Below are 27,112 nucleotides of genomic sequence, written 5' to 3' on the forward strand. Positions count from 1 at the left end.
CCGGCTGATGCATGGGTGGGAGTGGATATCCGCTCAGGTTTTACATTCTGTCTCTAGAGAAATCCCAAGCTTCCAGTGAAATAGTGGAAAAATTATTTTGAGTCCCACTGAGGGGCTATAGTGAAATACAGGTGATTTATCCCAGGCGATTTGTCCTACCTCCTGTGAAGTACCTTCCACCTGACCACGAGGAAGCAAGTGCAAAAGCGCATCTTTCTCTGGAGCATGTCTCTTGGAGGCTGTGTTTGTTCCAACTTGGGATTTAACACTCCTCCAGCTGGCATTAATCTGCGCTCTTCGCTTCTCATACTGTTTTCACATGGGCATTTGGTTGGACAGGAGAGCCAGGGGAAAAGACTCGTGCCATGATTATTCATGCCTTTGTGTGATGTTTTTTTCCATAAGGACAGGGAGTAGGAACTGCATAAAGGCAGATTTGGGGTTCTTTTCGTTTTCCTCTCAAAGGCACGGAAAATGTGATAGGTGGTACTGGCTGCCCTTCATCAGTAGGTCTGCCTTGAAGCCTGCTGAGCAGAGGGCTGTCTGGGTTCATTTGTGTTATTGTGCCGTTTCTTGCCCTGGGCTGTGGAAGCCGGACTATCTCTGTGCATTTGCATGAACATCCTAGGAAAAGTGTGAAATTTTTTGAGGCTCAATAAATCTATTTTTGATTGAAGCGTTTGTGGCTTTTCTTCTTTAAGAAGCTTTGGTAAAATTTAGTGCTTGCTTTTTTTATCTTTAGGAGGAATCTCAACAGCATTGACCAGACCACAATGGGTCAAAGATGAAATACATTCAGCAAGCACTGATAAGGCAGTAAAACAAAATTCCTTGAATGAAACCATCACTAATTTATAGTAAGTTACGTACTAAGTTTATGTATCATTAAGTTATCATGAACACAGTGGCCACTGCTCACTTTCTTACGGACCCAAATCTGTTTACTGGAGAGCATGGTTTGGTGTCATGGTTTCACCTGAACTTTATTTTTCACCTCAGTTTTTTGCTTTTCTTTTCTTTTTAACTCACCAGCTGTTTTCCACCCATAGCTGCCCCTCTAAGGGTGTGAGTGGATGAGTGGATAGTGTGGCCGGACTGCAATCAAAGAAATATTTTGAATGTCCTTTCAGAGCTCTTTAAGGAATTTGGGCCAGCTATGAATGCCGGCTTTATGCAGCGCTGTTTTGAAGTGGGAGTGAGTCACTAAAAAACAATTTGCACTCCCTCCATGTTCAACTTTGGCTTTATTAAGAAAAAGAGAAAGAAAACAAACTCAATCCCATTCACTGCCGAAATACACATTGATCCGTTAATCCTCAGGGAATTGTCGGGAACTGCTTCCTCCTTGAAAGAATTGCCATATTGACGCAACATTTAATTGCGCAATTACACACGCGCGTTTTTCTCCTGGGCTTTGCAGAGCAGGGTTCTGCGGCTGGAATGCTAATCAGAAAGTGATTAATACCATCTCAGGGGGCACACAGCTTGAATGCAGCCTCCCGGCTGGCATCAACCCCGCTAGGTACCTTCATGGGTCTGTCCCAGCCTTTTCAGGCAGGAAACCAAAGATGGGAATTGCAGCCCAGCAAGGTCAGAGCAAGGACTGGAATTTGGGTTGGAGTCCAAAACTGTATCCCATATTGGTCTGCTGTAGCCTTCCTTGGTGGAAAGCGGGAGGCTCTGGTACCCATCCTTCCTCAGCACTGCCCTGAGGGCTGTGGCTAGCAGGTACCAGCGGGGATTGTTCAAATGCCCTCATCTGCGAGCTGAAAATATTACCTGCCTGCAAATGCCTGGTCAGTGGCCTCTCCCCGGCTCCTGTGCCACTGCCGGATCTCTGCATGGTGCACGCGCCTTTGTGGGATTGATTTTTTCATGGAAGTTTTGCTGAAAGCATTGCTTCAAAGCTACTGGGGAATGCTCTGTACATGTGTTTGTACATATATATGTATGTATATACACCCACACATACTTGTTTGGCCAGGCCTCGCTTTCCAAGAGCTGCATTTGCTGTACACTTTGCCAGATTTTTCTGATGTTTCACATGTGCCACCTCTGACTTCAGGGGCATGCAACGCTTAAAGCAGAGCCGCAAAACATCACTTCCAGGGTTTGGGGAGCCTCCGGGAGCCCTTGCTGTCACCTGTGTTACTGTGTCATGTCTTTCTTCAGAAACAGAACCCCAATTCTGCTCGTTTGCCTCATACTAGTTGACCCCAATGGGAGCAGATTGCGAAGTAACATAGAGCACGTCCTCACTTCGTCTCACCAGGGAAGCATGGTGCACATTGGGATCTACAGTTACCTGCAAGTAGATACAGAGGCTGGTTAAGCATTAGATGGGAAGAAATGCAACCCTCCTCCATCTGGCTTTGAATGCTAATATTTTCTTTGGGTTTAATCTGTTTAGCATGACATTATCCTTAACGGTTTCATCACCAGTTCTGCTTTCCCACCAGCGTTAAGGATGGAGTTTCCAGACGGGCAATCCTAGCTGTCAGCCACTTGTCCCTTATCCATGGCCGCAGGCTACCAAGTGAGCCTTGTACCTGGCCACACCATCAGGCCCGTGGTGAGTGTGCCCTGGGCTGGCCATCCTGCTTTTTGGAAACCCTTGAAAACTCTTTTAATGGATGCTTTTAATGCATCCACCACACTTCCCTAATGGCCTCAGGAAAATGAAAAGGAGAGGCTTTCATTATGTCATTAAGCAGCATTTGGCTGATGTTATGGGCTCCTGGCCTCCAGGTCCCTCTGCTCATGTTTTCTTCTTATTTCTCTGAAAGCTTTAAGTTGGGGCAAGCCATGGCTCCTTCTGTTGGCAAAAACTAGCAAAAACTAGTCCTCCTCCGAGTTTGGCTGTTTGCTCCCTGCCGCCGATTGCTCTGCACCCTCCTGGCAGCAGGACCTTGGGGCACGTCAGTCCCATGCAGGACAGAGTGATGCATTTTGTTCCTCCCTTTCATGGCAAAGCACGTGAAGAAGAGCAGGCAGCTGTGGTCTTAGCTGACAAGCTAAGAGGAGCTTTCCTAGCGGAAAAGCCCAGGGGAGAGCAAGGAAGGCTGCTGGCAAAATCAGCAAGGGGCTCTCTCTCCAGATGCAAGAGAAGCAAAGGAATTATAAGTAACAAGCTGAAGTGCACAGATAATGTTACCCAAGTTACTTTGACCATAAAGCCCAGGACAGTAAAGGCTCTTAACCTCTTATTAATCAGTGAGAAGCTGGAAGAGCCTCACAATGATCTCAGCTGCTAAAGCTGCTGCACCCTTTTGCTCCCTTTAATTTAATTGTATTAGTCCTACCCACATCCTTTGTTCTTCCGCCCCACTCAGGAAATCTGCTTCTGGTTTTGGCAGGGCTCGCTCTGGCTCCACATGGCTGGTTTGCGGACAGCCAGGAGGGACAAGAGGGAGGGCAGGAAGGGGAAGAGGATGGGAAAAGATCCCGTGGGAGCAACCTGCTTAATGTGCCTCATTTATCTTAATAGTGCCACTGCATCCCTTCCTGGTGAAACTTCCTCCTGATAAGCCAAACAGGCAAAATTGAATGCAGAAGGACTCCCACTGATTTCAGCAGAGATGAGATTTCATGCTTAAATCTTAAAAATAAAAAAAGATGAATGCCTGTGAGCTGAGTCTTGCGCAGCAGGAGCTGCCAACCCAGAGCTCAGTCTTACCCAGGGCCTTCAGCTCCGCTGAGGGGCTGGAGTGCCTCACCTTTAGCTTAGCTGTTCTGGTTTGTACCACTTTTTCCTCAACAGACCGCTAAGAAATAAGAGCAACCATTTAGCCCTGGGTCCTCCACTTGCTTAGCATGCAGAAAAGGGTCCAGCGAGCACAGCAGAGGGATTATCAATGCTACCCCCTGGCTGTTTTCTCTGCTGGTGGCAATAGCATCACCTTACCTCTTGCCAAAGCACTATTCCACAGTGCTGTTCTGGGGTGCAAACCCTCCCCTGCCCTCCTGCTGCTTGCTGGACGCCTCTAAACCATCACCGCCTCCTTCCCGCCCACCCCCACAGGGCTGCAGCTCCCCTCCCAGCAGCATCCCAGGGTGTGGGTAGTTTTCCCTGTTGGTGGTGACACAGAGGAGCTCCAGCTGAGGATCCAGCAGCATCATTGCAACTTCACCAGTTTCTCCAGCAAACTTATTGGCCTCCAGTCTCCTGTCGTTGTAAGAATACTGCCACCTCAACCCACTAGCGTTTGTCTTCCCCGCTGCCAGAAATAATGATTCATCGCATGCACACTGGTTTTAGCACTCATGTCCCTTTACATGAGAGTGTAAATATTTGTGCATCTTTGTATAGCAGGAAAAGACAATGTGTGCAGTTCCTCACCTACCCAAGCCCCAAAGCAATCCTCACGGGGGGTTCAGAGGTGATGATGTGTCAGGAAAGCTGCCTTGCACTGCTGGTTTGTAAAACAGCTGCCTTTCACTGTAGGAGCGGGAGGATGTGTCCCCACTGATGCCGTACTGGAGGGGTGGCGTAGGAGGTGTCGTTGTGCGTAATTCATGGCTTATAATGGAAACATCAGAAAAAAAGAAATGGAGCTACATCAGAAAAAAAATTAATGACCTGCTGTGTCAATATGGCATTTTTAGGACCCTTGGTTTCACTTCATCTTTCTTAAATGAGCAAACAAACAAATGCAAGAGGTGACTTCCTGGACACAGATGCGTTATCTCCAGTTTTGGAGTTTGTCCCTGCTGAAAGAAGAGATGGCAGAGCAGCTAACCCAAGGGTGTACCTTCATCATCTTTCCATCAAGAAATGATAATGCTTAATATGTGGAAAAAGATGAAGCACTTACAGAACGTTGTAGTTAAGAAAAGGGATTTTCAGGTGATTTTGAACACTTCAGGCTTGTCTAGGAAACGTGATTTTGAGTTCTGTATTTTACTGGATTTCTCTGACTTCAAAGTCCTGGCATACATGAATCTAATACAGCAAGCCCAGGTTTTCCCAAATATGTAAATATGTAAAATGTCAAGGTTCTCCTCTCCCTTTCACAGCAAATGAATTATCAGTCATATGCTTGCAGTGAAGTAGTCCACCGTTTGCTTCCTAGTTTTATAGGGAGATCCTTCCCTCGTTGCTTGCTGTAATTCTTCTTAGATCTGAAGAGTAAAACAAATTTACATTGGCATGTGGGATTCTGGAAAACCTCAGGAAAAATTAGGACTGGAAAGGAAGTTTTTCTGTCCAATGAAAATTTTTCTGATGTGTTTTTTTCCATATCAGAATGAAAGCTTGAAATATAGAAACCAAAAAAAACCCCAAAATGCATTAAGCTGTCTGCAGCTACTTGTGTTGATTATTTTATCCTTTCTCTTTTGTTAGTAAATTTACTTTATGTTGCAATGCAAAGTAGAAATTCCACATTCCTTGGATAAAAATTTGGGTCCACAAAGTTGATTTCAGTAGTTTGGGAAGTGTTTGGTGGAAAATTTTAAATCAGAAAGTGGTAATCTGCTTCACTAAAAATAAAAAATAATGATCCAGTAAATGACTAATTTTGTGGTCTGGGGTAATTAGCAGAAGAGCTTGGCAGATGGAAAGGCAGCAGGTCTAAATTACTGCACTAAGTCCATTTGCAGGAAGATATTATCTGATTTTGTTGTTATTAATAATAATTAATGAGAATTAAAATGTTCAGCTGGGACTTTTGCTGTTGCTATTAGTGGGAATACGTGTGTGTATATATATGTATTTGTTCTTTGATGCTTTTCTTGGTTGTTTGCCTCTCAATTCTTGACTGTGTTGCTCTGGGACTTTAATAATACTGCAGAAATTATTCAGACCGCACCTTTGTCTAGTACAGAGGAAACTTGAGGCTTTTACAATTAGTGCTGCTGGTTATTCCATGAAAAACCATGGATGATTCCAGGGTCTGACAAGGAAAGCAGCAGTAAAAAGTCAGGCAATAAGCAGTCCTTTATCAGCAGGCTCAGAGGGAGCATCGGTTGGTGGCTCACAGCTCGCTTTTGCATCCTGGTTTTGCGGCACAGGTTGCTGGGGATGCAGGGATGGTGCCGTTGCCTCTGAGTCTGCACAGAGGCGCATGGCTCCAAAGCCTTCTGTGGTGAAATCCAGGCATCACTTTGCTGAAGTCCAAAGTGCTTAAATTTCGATGCCCTCAAAACGGCATGGTGGTCACTTAGTCTTGTGCTCTCCGTGACACCAGCCTTTGGCGGTTCTGCTTAGCATTCCCACCCCAAACCTGTGTCCTGCGGTAGGTTTTGAGCACATGGTTCATGAAACCCTTTGACTAACAGGGTTCCCATGATGGGGGAGACTTTAATGAGATGGTTTAGTGGATAATTGCTCTCACTGTTAAAAACAAAACATGCTTCTCCCTTTGTTTTTGGCTCAACTCTCCTGAGTTTCAGTCTTCCATCCCTTGACTTTGCTCCGCCTGTGTTTGGCAGAGTTAAAGCCCTTCAGAGTCTGAAATCTTCCCACATGCCCTTAAAGACTAGGAGGAGTCATTTCCTAATCTTCTCTTTCAAGAGGACAGTGATAATTGAGCATTTGTTATTGACTCTATTGACTTTTACGTGGTTTGGGTTTGGGTTTTTTAGATAAATTGTAATTCTTCCTTTTTATCATTGTACAACTACTGTTAATAATTGCTGTTACTGTGTCTACATCTAAGGATGTGGCCCCACTTCTGTTAAAGGTTCAATGCTTAGGGCTCTGATGGACAGTTGAAGGGGTGTTCATTTGGTTTTGGGCACTTTTGGAGAAAAGTAGATGCATCAGTCAAAGTGGTGTTTACTCACCTCCTCGGAAGGTTTTGTAAATTGTGTTTATTATTTTTAATGGCTCCTTTTCAAGTGGCATTGTTTCTCCAGTGGTTTCAGTTCTGGTTGTAGTCTGGGCTGTATTCTACCATCCCCAATCATCTTGAGTACTTTCTTCACTTTCCTTAACTTCATTTAATTTCGCTAAGAAATTTCAAAGAGTGAGACGATACTTAAATAATGGAATTGAGGATTAGATGGGGGGATTAGATGGATCCTAACAAGCAGATGCTGTGCTTTCCATGGGAAGATTTCTAAGCTTCATTAAACCAAGAGGGCCTCTTTTCCCCTGACACTTACAGATTTAAAAGCATTGTATTATACCCTATTATTAATACAAATTATAAAATATCTTGATGGCAATAGGCATCTTTTGGTGAAATTTCAAACCGTAGTCATATTCAAAGCCCCCAAGAAAGGATGTGAGCTCTTTTATAGCTTTATGTACCGTGGCTTCAAGGGGCTTGTTCCTCATCCAAGTGCCCAAGCCCTTGCAGGTCAGAGATATAAATGTCTTGTTTATGCTATTTATCCACTTACTTTTATTTTCTCTGTTTGCAGCATTTTTGTTCCTATATATGTTGGGCTGGTGGGAAGTCTCATAAATACCATGATAGCAATGGTCTGGATCCCTTTGCAGGCTAGACCAAAGTCAGACCACCATGTGACAGAGAACAGTAAGTATATATATTTCTGATAAATAGCACATGAATAGGGACGGGGCATTGACATGCTGTAAGGACTCTGCTAAAGGACGTGAGGTTGTATTTAAGGGAAAAAAAGGTGCCAACCTTGAAATGCTGACGCTTTAATGCCTAAGCTCTGCTTGTGGAAGAATATTATTCCCTACCTACAGACCACTCTGCCGTGTGCAGCCCAGTGCTTGCCGCACATCTCAGAAATGGTGAACATGGTCCGCTCGCTGGGGGTTAGTTTGGCCCAGCATGGGAGGCAGTCCTGCTGTCTCACAGGGGTCCTCTGCATGCAGACCCAGCACCAGATCCCAAGCTCCTGCTGTCGGCAGAAAGCTGGTGCTGCAGGGACTCACCTTTTCAGAAAGGTGGTGGTGGACCTGACCAGGTGGTCTCAGAATCTCTTGCTTCCTGCCTCTAACCTGTATAAATAGAGTATTAATCAGTATGTCATCTTCTGTAGGCACATCACAGTCTGGCAGCGTGTTTAGCATCAGAGAAATCCTACGCCTGATGAAGTTTCCAGGAGTAATGGAAGTTTTCATGGTCAAGGTCTTTGCTGGACTTCCCATAGGTAAATCTCACCCATTACCTACGATTGCTGATGTATTTAAAATAAGACGACATACACTGTGGAGCAGCCTTGTCTCAAGTTACTGAAAGCATGTTGCATTTGATCACAGAGCAGTGAGGATTCAGCTCCTAACTTGATGCTGGATACTTTCAAATGCTCTCAGCTACATAGGGTCAAAAACCTGTGACTTAATGTAAAACAGACTACTTGCCACAGGCTGCTTCTGCAACTTTTGGGAAATCACTTAATCTCTCTACCCCATTCCCCTGGCTGTAAAAGTTTTTTTCCTCTGGTCTGTCATTTCTGTTTAGGTTGTAACCTCTTCAGAGCAGAGGGAAATCATTTGTACTCTGCCAGAAACACTGAGGTCCTTCCTGATTTTACTTAATGATTTTAAGGGGTATGTGTAACCTAAAAACCTATTGCTGGACAACAGGCTGTGGCTGCTCTCACTGCCGGCTGCATGCAGGGGAGCCACAGCATGTTTCTTCCTTTGCACATTGATGGTGGTGCTTGTTTTCTCTACTTTATATATTCTGCTTGGAATTTTGTGTCATGGTAGGAACTCGCTGCTACCTCAAACCCATCCCAAACCTGCCTGTTTCCCTGCTCCCTTGCAGTCAGTTGCTTCCTGGCATTGTCCATGTCTCCCAATTTGCCTGGCTGTACATCTCATTGGTCACAATTCAATTATCTTTAATTTTGCCTACCCTCTGTCTTCTCTCCACTTCCCCCCACCCAATTGTCTAGAGATTAATCCAGCATGTCAGCCTTGTTAATGGTGGTGTAAGGAAAGGATGATGTTCTCTGCCCTTCCACACAGAGAGCCTCCACGGCTCTTTTCCCAGTCAAACCTAAAAGTGCAATTTCTCTTGACTAGAGTTTCAAGAATTGAATTTTGCACCCGTCAAAACACGTGCATATCACACGCCTGAACAAAGTAAGGCAATTCCCCTCCAAATAAGGATCTTAAGAGAGGATTTAAGGCACCTTAGCTTTTACACTTTGCATCTTTTTCTAATTCATCTGTGTCTGGAGAAGCCCTTGAAGCTTAAATAACATGAAACATAATTTACAAATTAAATTCTAATTTGTAAACTGTAAATTCAGTTTACAAATGAAAGTAGATTTGGCTGTGGAGAGTGGCTGAATCGAAAGGGGGTGGCATTTCTGGGCTTGGCCAGGTTCATCTGTTATTCCTTGCTAAGGCTCTGGGAAACAAGTCCGACTGGAGCTGTAGAATAACACGCAGGGAAGTATAAGGAACTTCTGATTTTCTTTTTCTTTCTGTCTGTGCATAGTTGGGATTTGCTGAGATCAGTAATGCCAGTTGGTCGTACCCCCACCACTGGAGACAGGATACAAGTCTCGATGGACTGCTGGCTTGCCCTAACAGTGTGCTTTTTAGGTTCTTCCGAAACCAAACTTTTAAAACCGTATTTTTAAAAGTGTTTATAAAATGATAGCATGTCACAGAATGAGATAGTCAAGTGATGTTTTAAGAGGGTTTTCTTTGCTGATTCTGGCTTATTTCTCAGCTTAAAGTAGCATTCATTTCTCTGCTTAAAAATGCCATCCCGAGACCACATCCATATACAATCTGCACGGTAATTTCCTGTGCACTCTCCTTTTTCCAAATGCCAGGCAAGATGTGCTTTTTTGTAGTCATTGCTGCTGAAATGCAAATTCCTCCCATTGCAGAAGATGTTCTTCTTTTCCCGTGCACAGCAAAAACACGCACCCAACCAAAATAAACATCTCCTGCCCAAAACTGCAAGGGAACTTCTAGGCAAAGAGAATGGAGACAGTGAAGCTGAGATTTAAGGCAGGACATGGGCTGATAGTCTGTCACTGAAATGGCTGGGAGTATTTCAGTGAGAGTGGGAATAGGTTCACCTGAGGCACTCCTGCTACAAGCATAGCGCTTGCACTACAGTGGGGAGTGATTAAAATCCTAGTGACTTCTCTTTGCAGGTCTCTCTTCAGGTTACTGACCATACAACGGCAGCTGAAAGGGGATTTGGCCATCACCTACTCCTCTGCAGCTCACAGCTGGAGGCTGAGCTGCTCATGAGCTCGTTTACCTTTCATCTCCCGGCTGCAACTGCATAATTAATTAGATCACCCAAATTACAGACCTTTCTTTATTTACTTTGTAAACAAGTTTGTGATATACACAGAAGAAAATCTTCTGTTCCTTATGGATCTCATTGTTGTCTAAAATTAGCTTGTTTGAGACTGAAAGAGCCTCTCCGAGAGGGCTGCAGGGTTGGGAACCACCTCCCTGCGTTGCATAAAAGCAGAGACATGGGCTCTGTGCCTGTTGCAGGAGGGTAGCTGCCAAGGGATGGATGGGCAGCGGACCATTCCAGCATGGCCAAATTACATCCTCAACTGACCTGGGCAAAGTGAGTCTCATTGCAGTGTGGTAGATAAGGGACAGAGAAGAAAACATGAGGGTAAAAATGCCAAACATACTTTTTACAGAGCAGAAATCACCAGGGCCTGAAAACACTGATAATAGCTGCTTGTATGAATCTTTGGCTGCCTAATCCCTTTAGAAAACCTCATTTTAATGCAGACACTTTAGGACCTTCATCCCATTTTTAAAGGGACTTTCTCTCATACATGGAGTAGGATTTTGCTGTGCACCCTGGGGCTCTGTATCCCATTGCATTTGCAATCCAGTGTAGGAGGGCTGAGCCAGGCTCCCGGAGGCTGTGCTCGCCTTTTCACACTGGTTCTCAGTTCGGCTTGCTAAGCTGGCCCTCCCAAAGCCACAAAGCCATGGGCTGCTTTTAGAAATGTAATGTTTGGGGTTTTTTTTGAAAACACAGCTTGTAGTCCTGCATCTCCTTGGTGCTTTTCCTCATCTTTATCACATCTCGCATTTATCTGCCTTTTGCTTCATAACCCTAGTTACTCATCACTCTGGTGCCAGGTTTTCTAATGAGTTCAGCCCTTTATTTAACACCCCCAACACCCCCCATCCCTCCCACCCTGCAAGAAAAGGCAAGGTTTCTGAGGATATTTTTCACTATTTTCCATTTTTTCCCCATTGAATGCCTGAGCCTCACAGTGTGGATTGAGGCCTATCCAGGCAGCTCCTGCATGGGCTTTTGGTGTCCCCAGAAGAGCCTGAAGACCCACCACCCAGTGAGCCCTCCCCTGGGAGATACTTAATTCAGGTGGCTGCGTTCAGCTGACCTGCAGCTTACCCAGGTGGAACCTGATAAGCTCGTTGTAAGAAATGATTGTTCCAATGAGCATAAAATTCTCTGAGTCCTATCTAGGACTCGCTTTGCAGGTGTTACTGATAAATGTGTTGCCAGTGGGAGAGACACCCTTAGTTGGTGAAAGAGGTGGGAGCAGGGGGGTCTCCCTTGCCCAGACAGCTTTAAGTGACCATGCCCACACAGGGGGTGACACCCATCTAGAGAGCTTTGCATCTCTGGGGGAGCTGTGCAATGCTACTTAAAGAGCCCAGCCTATCCCCCTGCTCTGAAAGAAATCAGCTCATTTGGAGGAGAAAGACCCAAGGCAGCCTTAACTTGGTGAGGGACTTCAAAGGGGAGAGGAGCTGTAGAAGCTGGCATGTGGTACCAGGAAGAAGCATCAGGTATGTAGGAAGGTTGAGCCCCTCCTAGGTGGTACCTGCAGTGGGGTAGAAGGATGAAGGGTGAGCGCCTGCTTCAATCTAATCTTCCTGCAAGTGAAATGAAATGTGGTTTTTCTTTCATTTCTTCACGTGTGCCTTTTATAAACATGTGCAACTCTGTTGCCTGGTTTGGATGTTGTGAGTAAATACTGTTATTTGCATGTTACCTTAAGCCGGCTTGAGCTAAGAAGGATTTCAAAGCAACTGGATAATGACGAGGTGCTCTCTGCAGAGGGGTGTGGTGAAGCCATAAATCTTCATGAACCCCAGCTCCCTGGCACCTTCTTCACATATCCAGAGAGTAGCAGAGCAGGGCGCCCTACCTGTCCCCCATCCCTCTCCCCCAGTGCTGCAGGGCCAGCTGGGGCGCAGGTATCTCCCTATTAAGGGGAGAAGACGTGTCTCCAGCGAGCAGTGGGCTTCAGGAAGGCTTTGTAGCAGGTCCTGGTGTGGGAGGGTGGTGGTCCCTCAAGTTATAGTCTTGGGGTGCTCGGAGGAGGGTGCTCACTGCTGCAGGTACTCCACTGGTAGCAGCACAGCTGGATGCAGTAGAGTTGCGCTGGTTTGTTAGGGTGTGAGTCCTCCATAGTGTTCTAGTCAGCAATCTGGGATCACTCTCCTCACGCTTCCTGGAAGTGCCAGCAAGATCCTTCCTATGCTGCGGGATTAGTGACTCACTTTACCAGGCCACAAGCTGTCTTCTCTCTCCTCACACGTTGCCTCCTGGGCTCTGTTTTCTTCAGGAAAGAGAGAACCACAGCTCCCTATTTAACCAGTCTTTGTACCTTGAAGGATCCTATGAGGAAAGGCAGAACTCCTAAAGGTTGTCTGCTCCCTTCTCCTCTTCCTGGCAGGATCAGTGCTCTCCAACAGGCACGTTGTGGGGATTTTTACGCAGAGACAGCCCCAATTTCCTACTGTCTTGGTCCATCTGATGTGCACAAGATACTAGGGGAGGCAGTAGCCTACTACCCCATACCACTCTTTGAGAGCAATGTTTTGTTATAATATTTTTAATTTGATGGCTCTTTGTGTACAATGGGAGCATGTGTACGCATGTGTAGTTTTGTGTATGTTTGGTGGTGGGGGAAACACACACTATTGTATTTTCATGTGAGATTGAGTGGGCATTTTCCGTTATGCTTTCCAGAAATTACCTTAATTGAAAAGCAGACCCAGCCTGTGCTTGTTCTGTCCGTACTTTCCCAACTGCTTTGCATCGACACCACTATCGGTCCAGGAGAGCAAGAGATTTCGTGTGCCACCGACATCACTGCCAAGGGGTGCAGTGAAACTGCTGTATTTAGGCTGATGTCAACGGGTTGTTTCCCAGGCAGCATTCCCTATGGTGAAAATCTAATGTCAGGCAAAAGGGGCTAGGAATCCAATCAGATTATTTTTATGGTTACAGTCTTGTCTGAACAAATGTTTTCTCGCTGGTTAGTCTGGCTTGGGTGACGAAAATATTTACCAGTTTATAATAAACAGCTGAATCTACAGCCTACGTAGTCACATTATTTTAAAGATGAAAGTAATGGGGATAGAAAAGTTAACATTTAAAGATTAAATTACTACATTGACTTTGAATAGGATTCTGCTCGTGTTTATATCCAGTCCTGGTAACCCCAGGGAGAGCTACTGACTCATACTGGAGGTGACTGGAAGCAGGGTCTGGGCTACTATATGCAGTGCAAGTATATTGATGTGTGCTTTTCATTAACCTCCCCTGTAGGTTTGTTCCTGGTTATGTTTTCCATCATCTCTATGGAGTTCTTTGGCTTGGAAGCAGTGGAGTCTGGATACCTGATGTCATATTTTGGTGTCCTTCAAATGGTAAGTGAAGTGGAAGTCCCTGTCTTGCCGTACCAGTATCTAATTTGCTACATTTTTGACACATGCTCTCCCAAATCCAGGTGTAATATTGACAGGCAAATCCTAACTCTGCCATGTAGCACTTGGCTTCAAAACATAGAAGTGACTCCAAATTAATTCCATTCCTTGGAATGGGAAGAAATCAGAGCAAGGAGTGTCCTGAAAGCTTTCTTCCCCTTGTTCCTCCTTGCAGTTTTTTAGGCTGCTAAAAGGAGCTAAAATTTCTTTGGAATGATACATTGCACTGGTTTGTGTAACAAAACTGACATTGAAGCTAAAGTGCCTTGACTAAGGTTTTCCCTGGTGAAGGTTAGCTGATTTACATTTACTTAGTAGCACCTTGTAAATTTATGTAAGTCGGCGGTCTTACTGGTGTTTTCACAGATACCTTCAGTGTTGAGAAAGGACTTGTTTCTGCTGTGTGGAAATGAGTACAACAAGCTTGCACTTTTTAAAAAAAAATAAAAAATAAAAATAGGCAATGCTACATGATCAGGAGACTTGCAAAATGGGTAAAAGAGAAAAGTCAGCTGAATTAGGCAGTAGCAGGGCCAAAAAAATAAGATGCTGTATTATAGCAGAATTTTCTTTTGGAGGAAGAAGCTAATAGTTTTGCAGACAGACCAACAGATGGTTATAAGCAAGCCTCAAGGTAGGAATGCAAAGTAAGCAATACCCTGAAGGAGGGTGGTCTTGTTATTAAATCCACCTTCATTTCCTGGGCATTGCCACAGAGTTCCTGTGGGATCTGGAGGCTCTTCTCATCTGGGAAATGGCAGCTTTAGTTCCTTCCCTGTGATTTGGATTTGGCTTAGTGTTACCAGTTGCTTGGGCTTTGTCCTGTGCTCACCTGCACCTTGACAGAGCAGCTGACGAGCATGGCCATGTATCAGTAAGTGGAGTCTGCAGAGTAAAATGGCTGGACCTGAGGAGCTGGTGCCTTCGCTATGTCCGTTCTGGAAGGGCGGCTTTGGACTAGCTGTCGCTTGGTCCTGTGAGCTAAACATCTGCTACCAGCTGCATGGGCCCTCATATCCAGTCTCATTGGAAAGAAAACCAGTTTGCCACTGTACAGCATGGAAAGAGGGTGACAAGTGGGGCGATCGGCAGCTGCTTTCTAAAGCATGCTTCTGGCCCAAACCCCACTGCTAACAGAGGCTTTGCCTACGTTAGTCTTTGTATGCTTCCTCCTGGACCAGGGTCTGGTACCTTCTTCCCCCTTTGAATGTTGAGGGACTTCCCAACAGCTACGCTCTTAACTTAGTTTTATCAGTTGAATCCCTGTTATATGTGTCTACGCTGAAATCAAATTTGGGGTTGCGGCATGGCTATGGTGTGCTTGTTTCAAACCAGCTAATGTGGGCAGTCAGGGCAGGAGTGGCTTCGCGTTGCTAGATGGAGCTTGGATGCTGCTATTATGTCTGGGATATCTGTCTGCCTTCACTGCTATTGTTTTCTGGGTTAGTTTGGTTGAAACTACTGTAGATAAGGTTACCTGTGCCGCCATGCTGGTGCACCCTACATATAGATACAGCCCTGGAAGATACGGGAACTATAGCATTCACTCTGCTTCCTAACAAATAATCAGATGTCAGTGCTATCCAGGGACCTGACCCTTCCCATAGTCACAGGGTTTCATCCCACAGAGGCCAATCATACCTGTTACCATGCTCTAACCCAGCAGCGGCCCACAGGCTCAGGTGCAGCATCTACTTTGCTGGGGAGTCTTTGCCTCAGGACATTTGGTGCAGAAACTAGCTTTGTCAGCCAGGCAGTTTTCTTTCATCTATCCGTGCAGTTTCTGTCCATGTTGCTACACATATTCTACAGCGCACGATTCTGGACATCAGAAATATAGGAGGAGTGAAATGGTCATACGGTAAAGAAACTTCTCTTCATGATGCCACATTGGGGGTTGCTGTCAGAACACTAAAAAGGAAAGGGGGGGAAAAAATGCATGATTTTTTTTTTTTTTAGAAGCCCAGGACACCTGATTCCTGGTGGCAGCAAAGCCATGTTGGCAAGAGCTTGCAAAGCACTGCTTTCTGCTTTCTCACTTGTTCATTCCACTTTATCACTGGGAGTTCCAAGCTGTGCTCTGGTTTATGTAGGAACAGATCCTCAACTGATCCAAATGATACTCTCACCATCTGGCTTTTAAACTATTGTAAAACATTAGAATTTGTGCCTTTACTTTCAAATCAGGTCTATGGCTAGAACCACCCAAAGATACCCCTTGCAGATAGTGACTGGGTTAATGTCTTATGGCTGCTTTCTGTTGGGGTTCCTCCAGTAGAAGATGTATGCAGGGAATGCAACGTGTGCTGTCTCTGTCCCGCCAAGCCCAAGAGTTTCTTGTGTGCCTTCATCTTGCCTCAGCTGGCATTTCAGATGCATTTGTTTCTGTTGTACAGTGAATTGATACTGCTGGAGATATAAATGCAGATTAAGGTGCAAGCAAATTCCAGCAGTCTGGATGGGTGAACAGTGATTAATATCTGCTGACTGGCTTCTCCACTTCACTGAGTAAATTATAGCTTTATTCATAAGGAACATAATGTCCTTTTCAATGAATTTCATCAACCAAATCCTTAGCTTTGATTTCTCATTCCTTAGTGTGCCTTTCCATAAAATATTGTGGGGCTTTTCCCATTCTCCTGGACTTGCTCTGAGCCCTCCTGTTAGAGGAAACATCCCCCTCGTGTTTGCATCCCTTCCTGGACCTGAAAACGGGTCACCTTTAAGGACTTAAGTGGATGGGAGCAGACGCCACAGAAATAAAGGGGAAAATAAAAATAGAGTAATGTCCCGTTTACTTTAAACCTCCCTGTAGACATTGAACACAGTGCCTGGGTGGCTGCACAGCGTGGTTGGCTGATACACCCAGCACCATGTCCCAGGGGCTCACCTGCTCCCAGCACACGTCGCTCGCACTAAGCAGCTTCAGAGCAGCAAGGCTTAGCTGAGCACTTCACTTACCTCTTCCCCAAAAGTCATGCACCAAGAAAAGCATTGCCTGGTCTGCCAATTCCTGCCAACTTTTAGTAGTATCATTGCTTTGTGTTATTGTATTTCCTATTTTTTTAATGATATCTTCAAAAAGCGAGCACCTTCCTCTAGCACAGGTGACGTTGCAGCCTCCTTTCCCAGCCAGACCAGTAATCCCAGGATGACTCAAATAGCGATGGTCTCTTCCCGCTTTCCTCTCCTGCCCCAAGGATATTATGCTCCAATTGCTTAACCTAATTTTTCAACTTCTCAGCCTCATTTAACCTACTGTGGTGAGAAGCAGCCAATGCACCGTAAACATCTGTTTCTCACTGTTCCTTCCATTCAAGCCAGCTGCAGAGCACCTAGAGAGGAGATTTGGAGTGGCTTTGTGTCAGTCCACCTAATTTTTAGTAGCCAACTCAAGTACTTCGTCATCAATATCTCAAACGCCTCTTTGCATAGGGAGATAAGCACAGAAACACTGACCCTGCAAGAGGGGAGGCATTTGTCACCTTTGCAGGCGGAGAATGTTAGTTAGGACATTAGCAGCCTGGCTAATTCAGGCAGCCCCCTGAGGGTTCCCATCCAGAGCTCCCCAGCCTCACCTTGTCTTGCTTGGTCCTGTTTTGCCACTTTATGACCCTGCAAGCCCCCCAACGTTTAGGGGGAGGAAGGGTGCCCTGTGGCCAGCTCAAGAGGATCCCTGCAATTTGGGAAGGCAGATTCAGGGCTGCTTTTTGAGCCCAGGAGCCTTGTGGGCTTTGGCTGGCTGCTCCCCAGAGCACCTCTCTTGGTTGCGCCCTTGCTGAGCTTCAGCTTTGTCCACGTGGGAACGGTTCATGGCGTTTGCCAGCAGCAAAATGGCTCAGCTGGTGCTAGAGGTGGGTCTTGTCCTCACAAGCACTGTGCATGGAGCACCAATGACCACCGCTTACGGCACAGGGTGTCCTCGACACCCTCTTCCCTTTGCCGAGCTGGCTGTCCGTGGCATGGTCACCCTTCACCCTGACGCTGGCGGCACATCTCCTCTCAGCCACTTATACCCCTGCATAGAGGGACGCAGGTTGCCTTGCTGCTGCTCCCAGCCTGTCTCACGGAGACCTGAGTGGCCCAAAGTAATACATCTGCTGATGTATTTTTATAAAAGTTCTGATGGGACTACGTGTCCGTAGGGAACGGGGGCTTCCCAGCTTTCTGGATGAAGCACTGCCCCAGGAGCAGGCACCAATTTACTGATCATGGTTAGGCAAAGAGCAGAGCATCTCATAGCAGAAGATGTTGGAAGTGTGGGGCAGGCTTAGGGGTGGGAGGGAGGGTTCACTTCTGGGTTGGGACTGAGCCAAAGAAGGTCAGAGAAGGAAAAGAGTGTGCAGCAAGGCAATGTTGTAGCACTGGGACAAAGAGCTGTTTGATGAGGAAAAGTCATCACTTAAAAAAATGGAGTATGACTGAGGCTGGAGCGGGCAGAGGTCTGATGACAAAGTGAAAACAGCAAGTTGGGGGTAATTCAAGCAGTCCAGGGCTCTGCAGTGATACGTGAAGCACCCTGGTAGTGTGTGGCTGTGCCAGCTGAAGTCCAGGAGGAGGAGTTGAGTAGGAGATAATTAAATGAGGAGGAGAAGGCAGACAGCAGGAGGGGTACCTCTGTGCTGGGTGTCTTGCATTGCTGAGTTTCCCTTGCTCATGGTATGTTCGAAGCATCTTTATCTGATCGCCAGTGGATCTCCAGGCAAGAGATGCGAGAACCCGTCAGGGATGCAATCCCTCTGTCCTCTGGGGCTGGACTTCCAGAGTCCTCTCATCTCAGAAGCTATGCAAACAGAATTTCCCTCATACTGAATGCCTGGGAGTGCAAGATGCCATTCAATCTCCCTTCAGAGAATAATTAATTTCATAATAATTTAAAATAATTTAACTTTGCATAATGGGCAGAAGCGGGCCTAGGTTCCGGCTTTTTTTGGAGTTGCGAGCACAATAGCGTGGAGAACTTCCAGGCATAGTATCTGACTTGGAAAATGCCGCCGGAGGATTAGGCAAGTGAAATAGATGGAGTCCCTGGTTTGTACCTGAAGTCACATCTGATGCTTAGATTTCAAACCGCAGGAGGGGGTGGGGGAAGCTTTCCTTTAAGAACTTTTTCTCCAAAAAAACCCAAAGCAAAACGTACCAAACAAAAACTCTGGGTGGGACAAAGGGGTAGATATTTATTACCCTGAGGATCAAGAAATCATAAGACGTCTGTTCTATTTACTGTGTTTAAATTCATATTGTTATACAAACTCCACCTCTAGCTGTGCAGCTTCTGGAGGGACAAGTTGGTACGGAGTGATCCTGAAAAGATGAGAGAGATTCCTGGAGGAGAGATTTACATTGCATATCATCTTATCACCAGTCTGTCCCTCTTGCCTTTTTTTTTTTTTTTTTTTTTTTTTCCTCTTGCACAGCAAAAGAGATGATTAAAGAGCCAGGGATTTAATTACAGCCAGGTATGCCTAGGGGGAAAACCCACTTGGTGAAAGGACCTTGCAACAACAAACAGAAAGTTCTCCAGTTTCCTAGCTTTGAAGGATTTAAGTTTGGGGGAGGGGGGGGGTGGTGCGCGTTGGAGGGGGAAAGAAACTGCTTAGGCTGGAGTTTGCAAAACACAGGGTCCTCTTCCCCCTGTTTGCCAAAGTGCTGCCTTCAGCAGTTTGATCCTTGCTGTCCTCTCTCCTTCTGGTCCCACCACCCTCCTGCTCCTCTGCAAGACCTGAACTATTTCCCAAGCGCTTTCTGGCATCGCTGTGTCAACTCCCTTTTCCCCCACCCGAGGTTTCGCACTGCCTTCAGCCCGTGCAGAAAAGCCTTGTGATTTTTGTTGCCCCCTGCAGTCTGCCCCAGCCGGTGCCCACCTGCGCGTCCCACCCCAGCCAGCACTGCGCTCGCCCTGGGAACTGCCAGCCGGGCACGATTTCAAAGGCAAGAGATATGGGTCCGGCGCGTGGGAGGCTGCCTGTGATGTGAATCATGCTATCTGCACTAGGGATGGGGCCCTGCATCTTCTCTACTAGGCTGTACCAGCTTATCTGGCCCGCTGCGCCTGCCGCTCCAACCTTCTTGTGTCTTTTCATTACTGGGCCGTTGGGTGAAAGGGAATTTATTTTGTTGCTGGGCTCTGTTGGGCTTTTGATCGATGCTGATGTCCTGTGTCCACTGAGCATGGAGGACTCTCTAACCTGTGTCACTCTAACCTCCACCGATGAGGTTAGCTACTGGCAGGTACCAGTCCTGCTCAACAGCAGCTCCACACAGCAAGGCTAGTGCTTTGCCATTCAAAAGTCTTCCAAAAATTAGCACCTTAAACCTTCCAAGAGCGACAATCTTTTTCATCCTGCAAGGGATTCCTGAAATTTGTTAATCGGGTTAACAATAAAATGGGCAATTGGCTCTTTGGAGCAAGTGAGAGCTGCTGCCTTCCAAGAAATCTAATACAGTGATAAAGGGTATTCTTCTACATGATCAGCTGAACTTGTGTAACGAATCCTCAGTTTGGCGAATCCAGCCTAACGACAAGGAGAGATTTGGCTGTTCTTATGCATTTATTGGGAGACTTATTTGCCTTTAAAGAAGGAAAGGGGGAAGGAAAAAAAGATGAGTTGGTTTATCCTGTGACATGTGTACACAGCCACGGGCAGTGCCTGTTATTTCACTTGCAAACAATTTCCTCTCTCTTTTGTTTATTGATGACAGAAGGCATTCCAGCCAGGTACACTGGCTCTTCCCCGACTTCAAAGGAGGTCAGGTTACAAAGGCAAGCACCATCCAGGCAAAATGAAACGCAGGAGGGGCAGGCCCATCGCAGTCAGTCTCAAGGGGAAGTTTCATGCAAGGAAGAAGCCCAGAACAACGAGGATAAATCCCATTGCTGCCTCTTTGGTGCCATCAGAGCTTGTCCGTGGAAGTGAAGATGGCTAAGTCACACGGGATGCCCCCACTACCCCAGGGGAATGGCAACACACGTCCAAAACCTTACATGGGAGAGTGCACATGAACCAACTTTCACTTCCTGCTTCCCAATGTGCCTGTGCAGGCGGCTGCTGCTCATGCAAACTGTGCGCCCAGGGAAAATCGCAGGCTGGACGTAATGGGGTTTCAGGTCTCAATTCAGACTGGAAGTGAGGCCGGAGCTCCTGGTGACTGGAAACATTATCCAGTGCGTAAATCAAGGCACTGGTGTTTGATAGTGTCCAAAATCAAGATGATGGGCCTTGACCACCTGGCTGGATCGGCAATGACCATGCTGGGGAGGGAGTCTGGCAGCCCAGATAACCAGTGGGAAGGCTGCAGTCTGTCTGTCCCAAGGATGGGTGCTCATCCCCGAAGGGAAAGCAGGTGACTTGGGCTGACAGTTGCCCTTGGAAGAAGTCCCGTGGCTGAGTTGGTTAATTCAGACGTGGTGTTTTGCCTCATGCTTGTATTGCCACAGGCTGAGTGATGGGGAAGTCCGTGCTGAATGCCAGCCTTGGCACAAGGACCATCCCGCTGCTCCGCTCACTCAGGGGACAGCCCTGGTGGCCTCTGATCTGCCTGTCTCCAGGTCCTGCCTTCTCAGAGCCTGGCTTTGCTGCAGCGGCACTTGTTTCCCACACTTAGGTGCTTGCACATAGTGACAAGAGATGTTTTTGGGTATGCCACTCCTGTGGCAATCAGATCAGGCTGTTTTGGGATGTTGCTGATGATATACCCCAATGACTCAAGGAAGGGCAGGGACTGGCCTGCACCTGCACAGTGTATCCTGATTAAATACACCATTCAAGTCCAGGCAAATTGAGAAACGTTTCCTTTCCTCTGGTGGCTCAGCAGAGCCGAACTGGGGTTCAGGTGATGCCACCGCTGAGTCAAGCCATGTCCTGCGATGGGGCTCAGTGCCCCCCACCCCCCAACGTGACTCAGCACAGACCCAGCTGGGGCGAGCCAGTGGGAGGGACTGGGAAGTTGCAAAAAGTTAATGACGATTTTTCGTTTTAGGAGCGCTCAGCTTAATGAAGCGTTACTCAGCGGCTCCTCCACCCACCCCTCGAGTAGGAGCTGCTGGGGCTGGTATCAGCCTCCTCCTGTGTCCATAGCAGGGCTTTCAGCCAGGGTGACTCAGGTCACCTTGTGCATTGTCCAAGCACCACGCCGCAGCAGGTCCACTAGTGTCCCCATGACTTCTTGGCGAGTAATATAAGCCGGGGGAGACATGCAGAGCCCATGCCACCATCACATGGTGGCCAGGCACATGTGAGCTGAGCTCTCAAGCCCTACCCGAGGGTGGAGAAGGGAACAAAAAGGAGGCAAGAAAAGTGTTTACTGGGAACCAAATGTGCCCTCGTGTCAAAAATGGCATGTGCTTTGAAGCAAAGTGAAAAGTTTAATTTTGGCGTTTTCTATTAAGTTGTAGCTTGTTGGAACCACATTCAATTAGTAGCTATTGTTCTTTATGCCAACTTTATTTTATTTTCACTCTGTTGCTATTTGCTCTTTGCTTTTTTATTTTATTTTAATAATTAAATTGCTTTTTCTGGACTGCTTGTTGTAGATTAATGTTTCTTTTCTTTTTAATAATTTTCTTATTAATTATACACTCATTTCCTTTCAGTTGAGTTCAGGTTTCACCCTTAGGACTAACACAGCAAGGCTGAGCATGGTGTAGCTTCATTCTAGGTCCGAGCAGAGCACCGAGGTTTTCTGCAGGCTGGACTGCCATTGAAATGAAGCCATCGTGACAAACAAAGCATTTTGAACCAGAGCTCTTCTTTCAAGTCAGAGGGGTTTTCATTTGGATCAAACAAACTCTTTCAAGGCAGGGAAAACTTGGTAGATTCCTATCCGTCCCTCCACTGAAATGCAGTTGGTTGGGCTTCATTTTCACGGTGATCTTTTCCAGCCTCTGTCCTCTTATGTCTGCCTGGGCCAGTGTCACCTGAAGTATGGGAGATGCTGAACAGAGAAATGAAAGAGGGAATCTTAGCTCTACAAAGTGCTGGAAAAGCCAAATGCTTCCTGGGTTTTAAGTTTTTCCTGCTCCTCCTTCCCTCCCCCTCTCCCCCAGTTTTTATTTAAAATCTGTAAAACCAGTTCCCCGTCCCTCACATGTGTGCGTACTGGTGGGGCTGGGTATTAGCATCTCCGTCGTACTTGTTTCCTGTCTAAAAATTATGAACCACCCAATTTGTATATTTATAGTTTAAAATAATGGCAAGAGAAGGTACAGGAAAGGAGGCATTTTCCTCCTCTGCATACAAATGTATAATTTTTCTTTGGAAGGACTTGCCAAGAATGAAGACCTTAGTATTAATTGTATTTCACAAAAACATCATGAGTTAGAAAAATTTGTTTGTGTCTGCAAGCGTCTTTAGAAAGTTTCAATCACTGCTAGTGAGTAGGCAGTGATGGTAAACTCAGGCATGCACTCTGAGTAAAGACTTTCAGCTGACAGGATGGATCTATCCGTAGGATGCAAAATGCTTGAAATAATGGACCATGTCTTCTAGCCATTTACTGTGACAGTGAGGTCCCTTTTTCTCCAAAAAAACCCAAGGGAATAACCCATTTGCTGCCTTTCCTTTGCTTGAAACGGTGTAGCAGTTCTCTTTTGAGCTTGTTTAAACTGTTATAAATCATGCTTAACAGTTCTCATGTGCTTCTTTCCCAGGTTATCCAGGGTCTGGTAGTTGGAAAACTCACTAAGCACTGCACAGAGAGGACCCTGCTCAGGCTCAGCGTCTTTGTCTTCGCTGGTGTGGGCCTAGGCATGGTAAGGCATGGCATCAAGTCATCCATGGTGCCGTTTAATAACATAGCGACACGAGGTCCGTGAGGCCTGGCTGCAAGCTTTACCCCCTGAAAAGCAACCACCAGTTTTGCTGGGTGGTCCCCGGAAGGGGGGGAAACCAGCTCTCCTGGGCCTCTGTGCAAACAGAGCCGCGCTTAGAGTAAGCACCACGCCAAATAACGATAAAAAGCCACGTAATAGCTACAGGGATTAAAAAAAAAATTAATCTTGCACAAAAAGTCGTTAAGTCCCTCCTGAGTCACTGGATTTGCATAGAAATCCTGCCCTTGGTCTTGTCAGTGACTGCATTTCCTGAACTACCCAGAAAGTAAATGAAGATTATGGGGGGTAAAATCATTGCGGTTGTACGCTTCTGCGAGACAGTGGAGGTTGTGTGCTTTTCTTCTGGGGCTTTATTTTTGCCTAATTCCTCCAAGCTGAGAGTATTTGGGAAAGGAGGTAGCAAGGCAATAATTTTGTTCCTTCCTTTTGGGATGAGTGATGTTCCCCATTGCCAGTTGTGTCTGCATGGGTGACAGTTGATGCCAATCTCAAACGGTAATTGGAAAATCGAGTTGACGTAGGCAGCTCTGCCGGTAATCGTGTTTGCTCAGATAAGCCACACTCAGGGAACCGATAGCTCTGCCCAGGTGGTGGGGACGGAGGAAGGGTGCACACTGGTCCCCGTCAGCGAGATGGGCCCAAAGGATGATTGAGCTGCATCAGCCTTTTGACATTCCCTGTAGGGTTTGGCCTCAAGCCTTGCTACTGGGGCACCAGTGCTCCCGCCGGCGTGGGTAGGATGGTTGCCTTTCTCACAACCACGCTGCAGCCACAGGGAGGTCAGGGCCAAATTCTGGAAGGTATTGAGGCTCATGGTTCCAGCTACATGGATGAGATGAGGCATTTATGCACCTTTGCTAATCTGAGGCTAAATCGTGTGTCCAAGATGGGGCTGGGAAGGGAGGACGGATGCAGGTGAAGGACTGGCTTTGCAGATGGAGCGCGGTCCCCCTCTCTGCAATTTTGGGGCTCACAGTGGTGCTTCTGGGTGGTGGGATGCTCGAGAAGGGTCCCACCCATGTGGTGTCACGTGTTTTTGGCTGACATCCATGTGCCACCTTAGCAAGGGACATATGCACAGGACTTGGTGCTCCTGAGCATGGCCTGAGAAGGGCTTTGAAGGTCTCGCCATTGTTTCTTGTTCATGGGTGGGAGCAATTAGGTGGGACCAAGGTGGACCTGGCCCATCTGGAGCACCCCCAACCAGGTGCAGGGCAGTGCGCTGCTAGGACTGGCTCCCTGTGCCAAATCCCAGTCCCATGGGAACCGGGCAGAGGAGCAACGTGGAGTAAACAGATTTTGTGCGCTGAAGTCTCACTGAAGGGGAAGGCTAGAGGGGGCTGAAGGTAGGAGAGAAAACCTCAGTGGCAGAGAAGGGACACACGGGGTGGCCCAGATTGCAGTCCCTAATGCCCCAGTGTGGGGAGGCTCCCATCGGCTGTGTGGGTAGGGAAGCCGGGAAGGGAAATCATTTCAGAGTTGGCAATTACACCAAGCCCGGAGGGCTGTGGACATCCTGACAGCACGGGCCTGGGGACAAGGGTCAGCAATGACTTCCCACAAGAACTATTCATAGGCAAACGCAGCTGTGATCCTCTTCACCAGGGATGCCTTATTAAAAAGCACTCTGTTTGAGCGGCTGCCGAGAAAACATCCGTTTCTGGGGTGGCTTTCTGTCTCGGCGGGGATGACTGCCATCACAGTGGCAGGCCCCAAATGCAGAGATTAATGCGTGACACTTTTAATCCCTCACAGCCACTGGTGAAGGAGCATCCTGCCTGCTGTGCGCTGCTGCATCTGGCCTCCAAATGAAGCACATCCCCTCCCCAAAGGGTGGAAGTGAGGAGAAAAGCTAGCTGCTATTAAGAGACACACTGAAACCCATCTTCATATTGCCAGGAGAGGGGCTGAAGTGTTTTTGGAAGGCAGGCACCAGCGGCTGCAGACAGGCAGACAGACAGACAGTGGTGCAGCTGGGAAGAGGTTGCAGGATGTTCCCAGCAATCGACAGCTGGAGAAGGGAAGGGGTGTGCTGGGAGCTCGGCAATAACACCTGGAAAAGGAGAGGAGGGGAGAGCCGGTGTCTGATCTGCAGATGCAAGCCGGGAGCGTGTGGGCAGGGGTGTAGGAGGGCTTGGCGGTTGCGACGGGGAAGTTTTTCTCTTTGTCTGAAGGCACGGCTGTGCCTCGTCCTGTCTCGCTGCCTGCGTTTCCCAGGAGTTTACTTTTTGAGCCTGTCTGCTGAAACCCCTGGTTCTGCCTCGCTCACCTGAAGAATGCCATCAGATCTGCTCAGGTCAAAGAGACTGCTACCTACTCAGTGGCTGAGGAGTAGCAGAGACTGGGCTCTGTGATTTCCAGGTCCCAGGGGAGCCAGGAGCCATTTCCCCTGGTTTTACAGGAGGCACAGACATGGCCCAGCTCTTTTCTGCCCACTTGCTTCAGCCCATGAGGGAATTCATACAAGGCAGGGGAGAGTTAATGCTCTTTTTCCCTATGAGCTCTGCAAAGTTGTCCTGCAATGACATTTGCCCTAGCAAGGAGTTATTCTCCCTCCGTCTGAATGTTTATGTACCAAATACCTGTTCCTCTGTCTTTGTTCTCTAGTTCCTTAATCAGAAGTGCCTAGATCTTAACCAAAACGTAGGCTAAGAGCCCCTCCGAGGAGAGAAACCTGGCTGTGTGTGAGTCTAGAGGGGAACCAGGAATAAACCTCGGTATTTCCAAGTCATTAGTGAGCGATGTCTCTGGGCTTCTCCATCTTCTGTAGCCGAGAGGCAGGGACCAGATCTTAGGAGAGAGAACTCCAGAGAATGAAACTTCTGGCTAAACCAGTGACAGAAATGTTTTCCAGCCGCAATAACACACCTTGAGACATGGGTGAGGGCAGGAGACTTGCAAGAAAGGGGGAATTTCCTTTCCATGCCCCAGAGAAATCCATTCATTTGACCAGCAGGGCTTGTGAATGAGCCGAGAGCCGCTCTAGCCCCACGGCTTAGGGAGCTTCACCGCTTTTGTTTCAGTATTAAACAGCTGGAGGGATGTCTCCGCTAAGAATATGTGCAATAACAAAATCATTACTCTCCCTAATTATGCTCGCTAATGTGCGCTTATGGCCAGAAGACCTATTCCAGATTACTGAATTCGGTGAATTTATTAGCAAGGAAGCAGCAGAACAGGATTAGAAATCCCAAAGGTACGGCGTTACACAATGCACCGCGCTCATTTATTTTGACAAGCTTAGTTTAGTTTTAATTATTTATGATAATGAACTAAAATGCCTTCTCTGGGCTGTTTTGTATAAGTAATGGAGGCTTCCTGAAGTACACCACATGCATCTGCTGTTCAACGTTTCCTCAGGAGTTGGACAAGAGACAGAAGACGGGGGGAAGGGTGTGGAGACGTCACTAATTCCCAGACGCTAAAAATACCCACAGCAGTGCCAGAGAAACGTGCTGCCAGATTGTAGGGTATCGTTTGCTGCTTACACTGCATGCTTGGAATAATTCACTGCAGACAAATGGTGGGCTATGAAAGACCCTGCAATGGCCAAAGCTGCACCATCATGTATCAGTTGTGGCTCCCGCAATTTACCTAAGTCATGGGTTTGGCTTGTGATGTTTTTCTAGATTGTTTCTTGCCACAAAGTCACCTCTTGT

The 27,112-nt window shown here is 47.0% G+C and overlaps 1 protein-coding gene across 1 annotated transcript in view; it reads left to right on the forward strand.

Annotated features, from left to right (window-relative positions):
* The window catches only part of SLC22A18 (solute carrier family 22, member 18), a 62,370-nt gene that overhangs the window by 29,790 nt on the left and 5,468 nt on the right, over positions 1-27,112 (forward strand). Inside the window, exons 5-8 of the mRNA XM_009891996.1 lie at positions 7,369-7,484; positions 7,963-8,073; positions 13,464-13,564; positions 23,271-23,372. Coding sequence (XP_009890298.1) covers positions 7,369-7,484; positions 7,963-8,073; positions 13,464-13,564; positions 23,271-23,372 — 430 coding nt within the window. The remainder of the gene's footprint in view (positions 1-7,368; positions 7,485-7,962; positions 8,074-13,463; positions 13,565-23,270; positions 23,373-27,112) is intronic.

The sequence above is a fragment of the Charadrius vociferus genome, unplaced genomic scaffold, assembly GCF_000708025.1.
Source record: "Charadrius vociferus isolate BGI_N301 unplaced genomic scaffold, ASM70802v2 scaffold179, whole genome shotgun sequence".
NCBI classification, from domain to species: Eukaryota; Metazoa; Chordata; class Aves; order Charadriiformes; family Charadriidae; genus Charadrius; species Charadrius vociferus.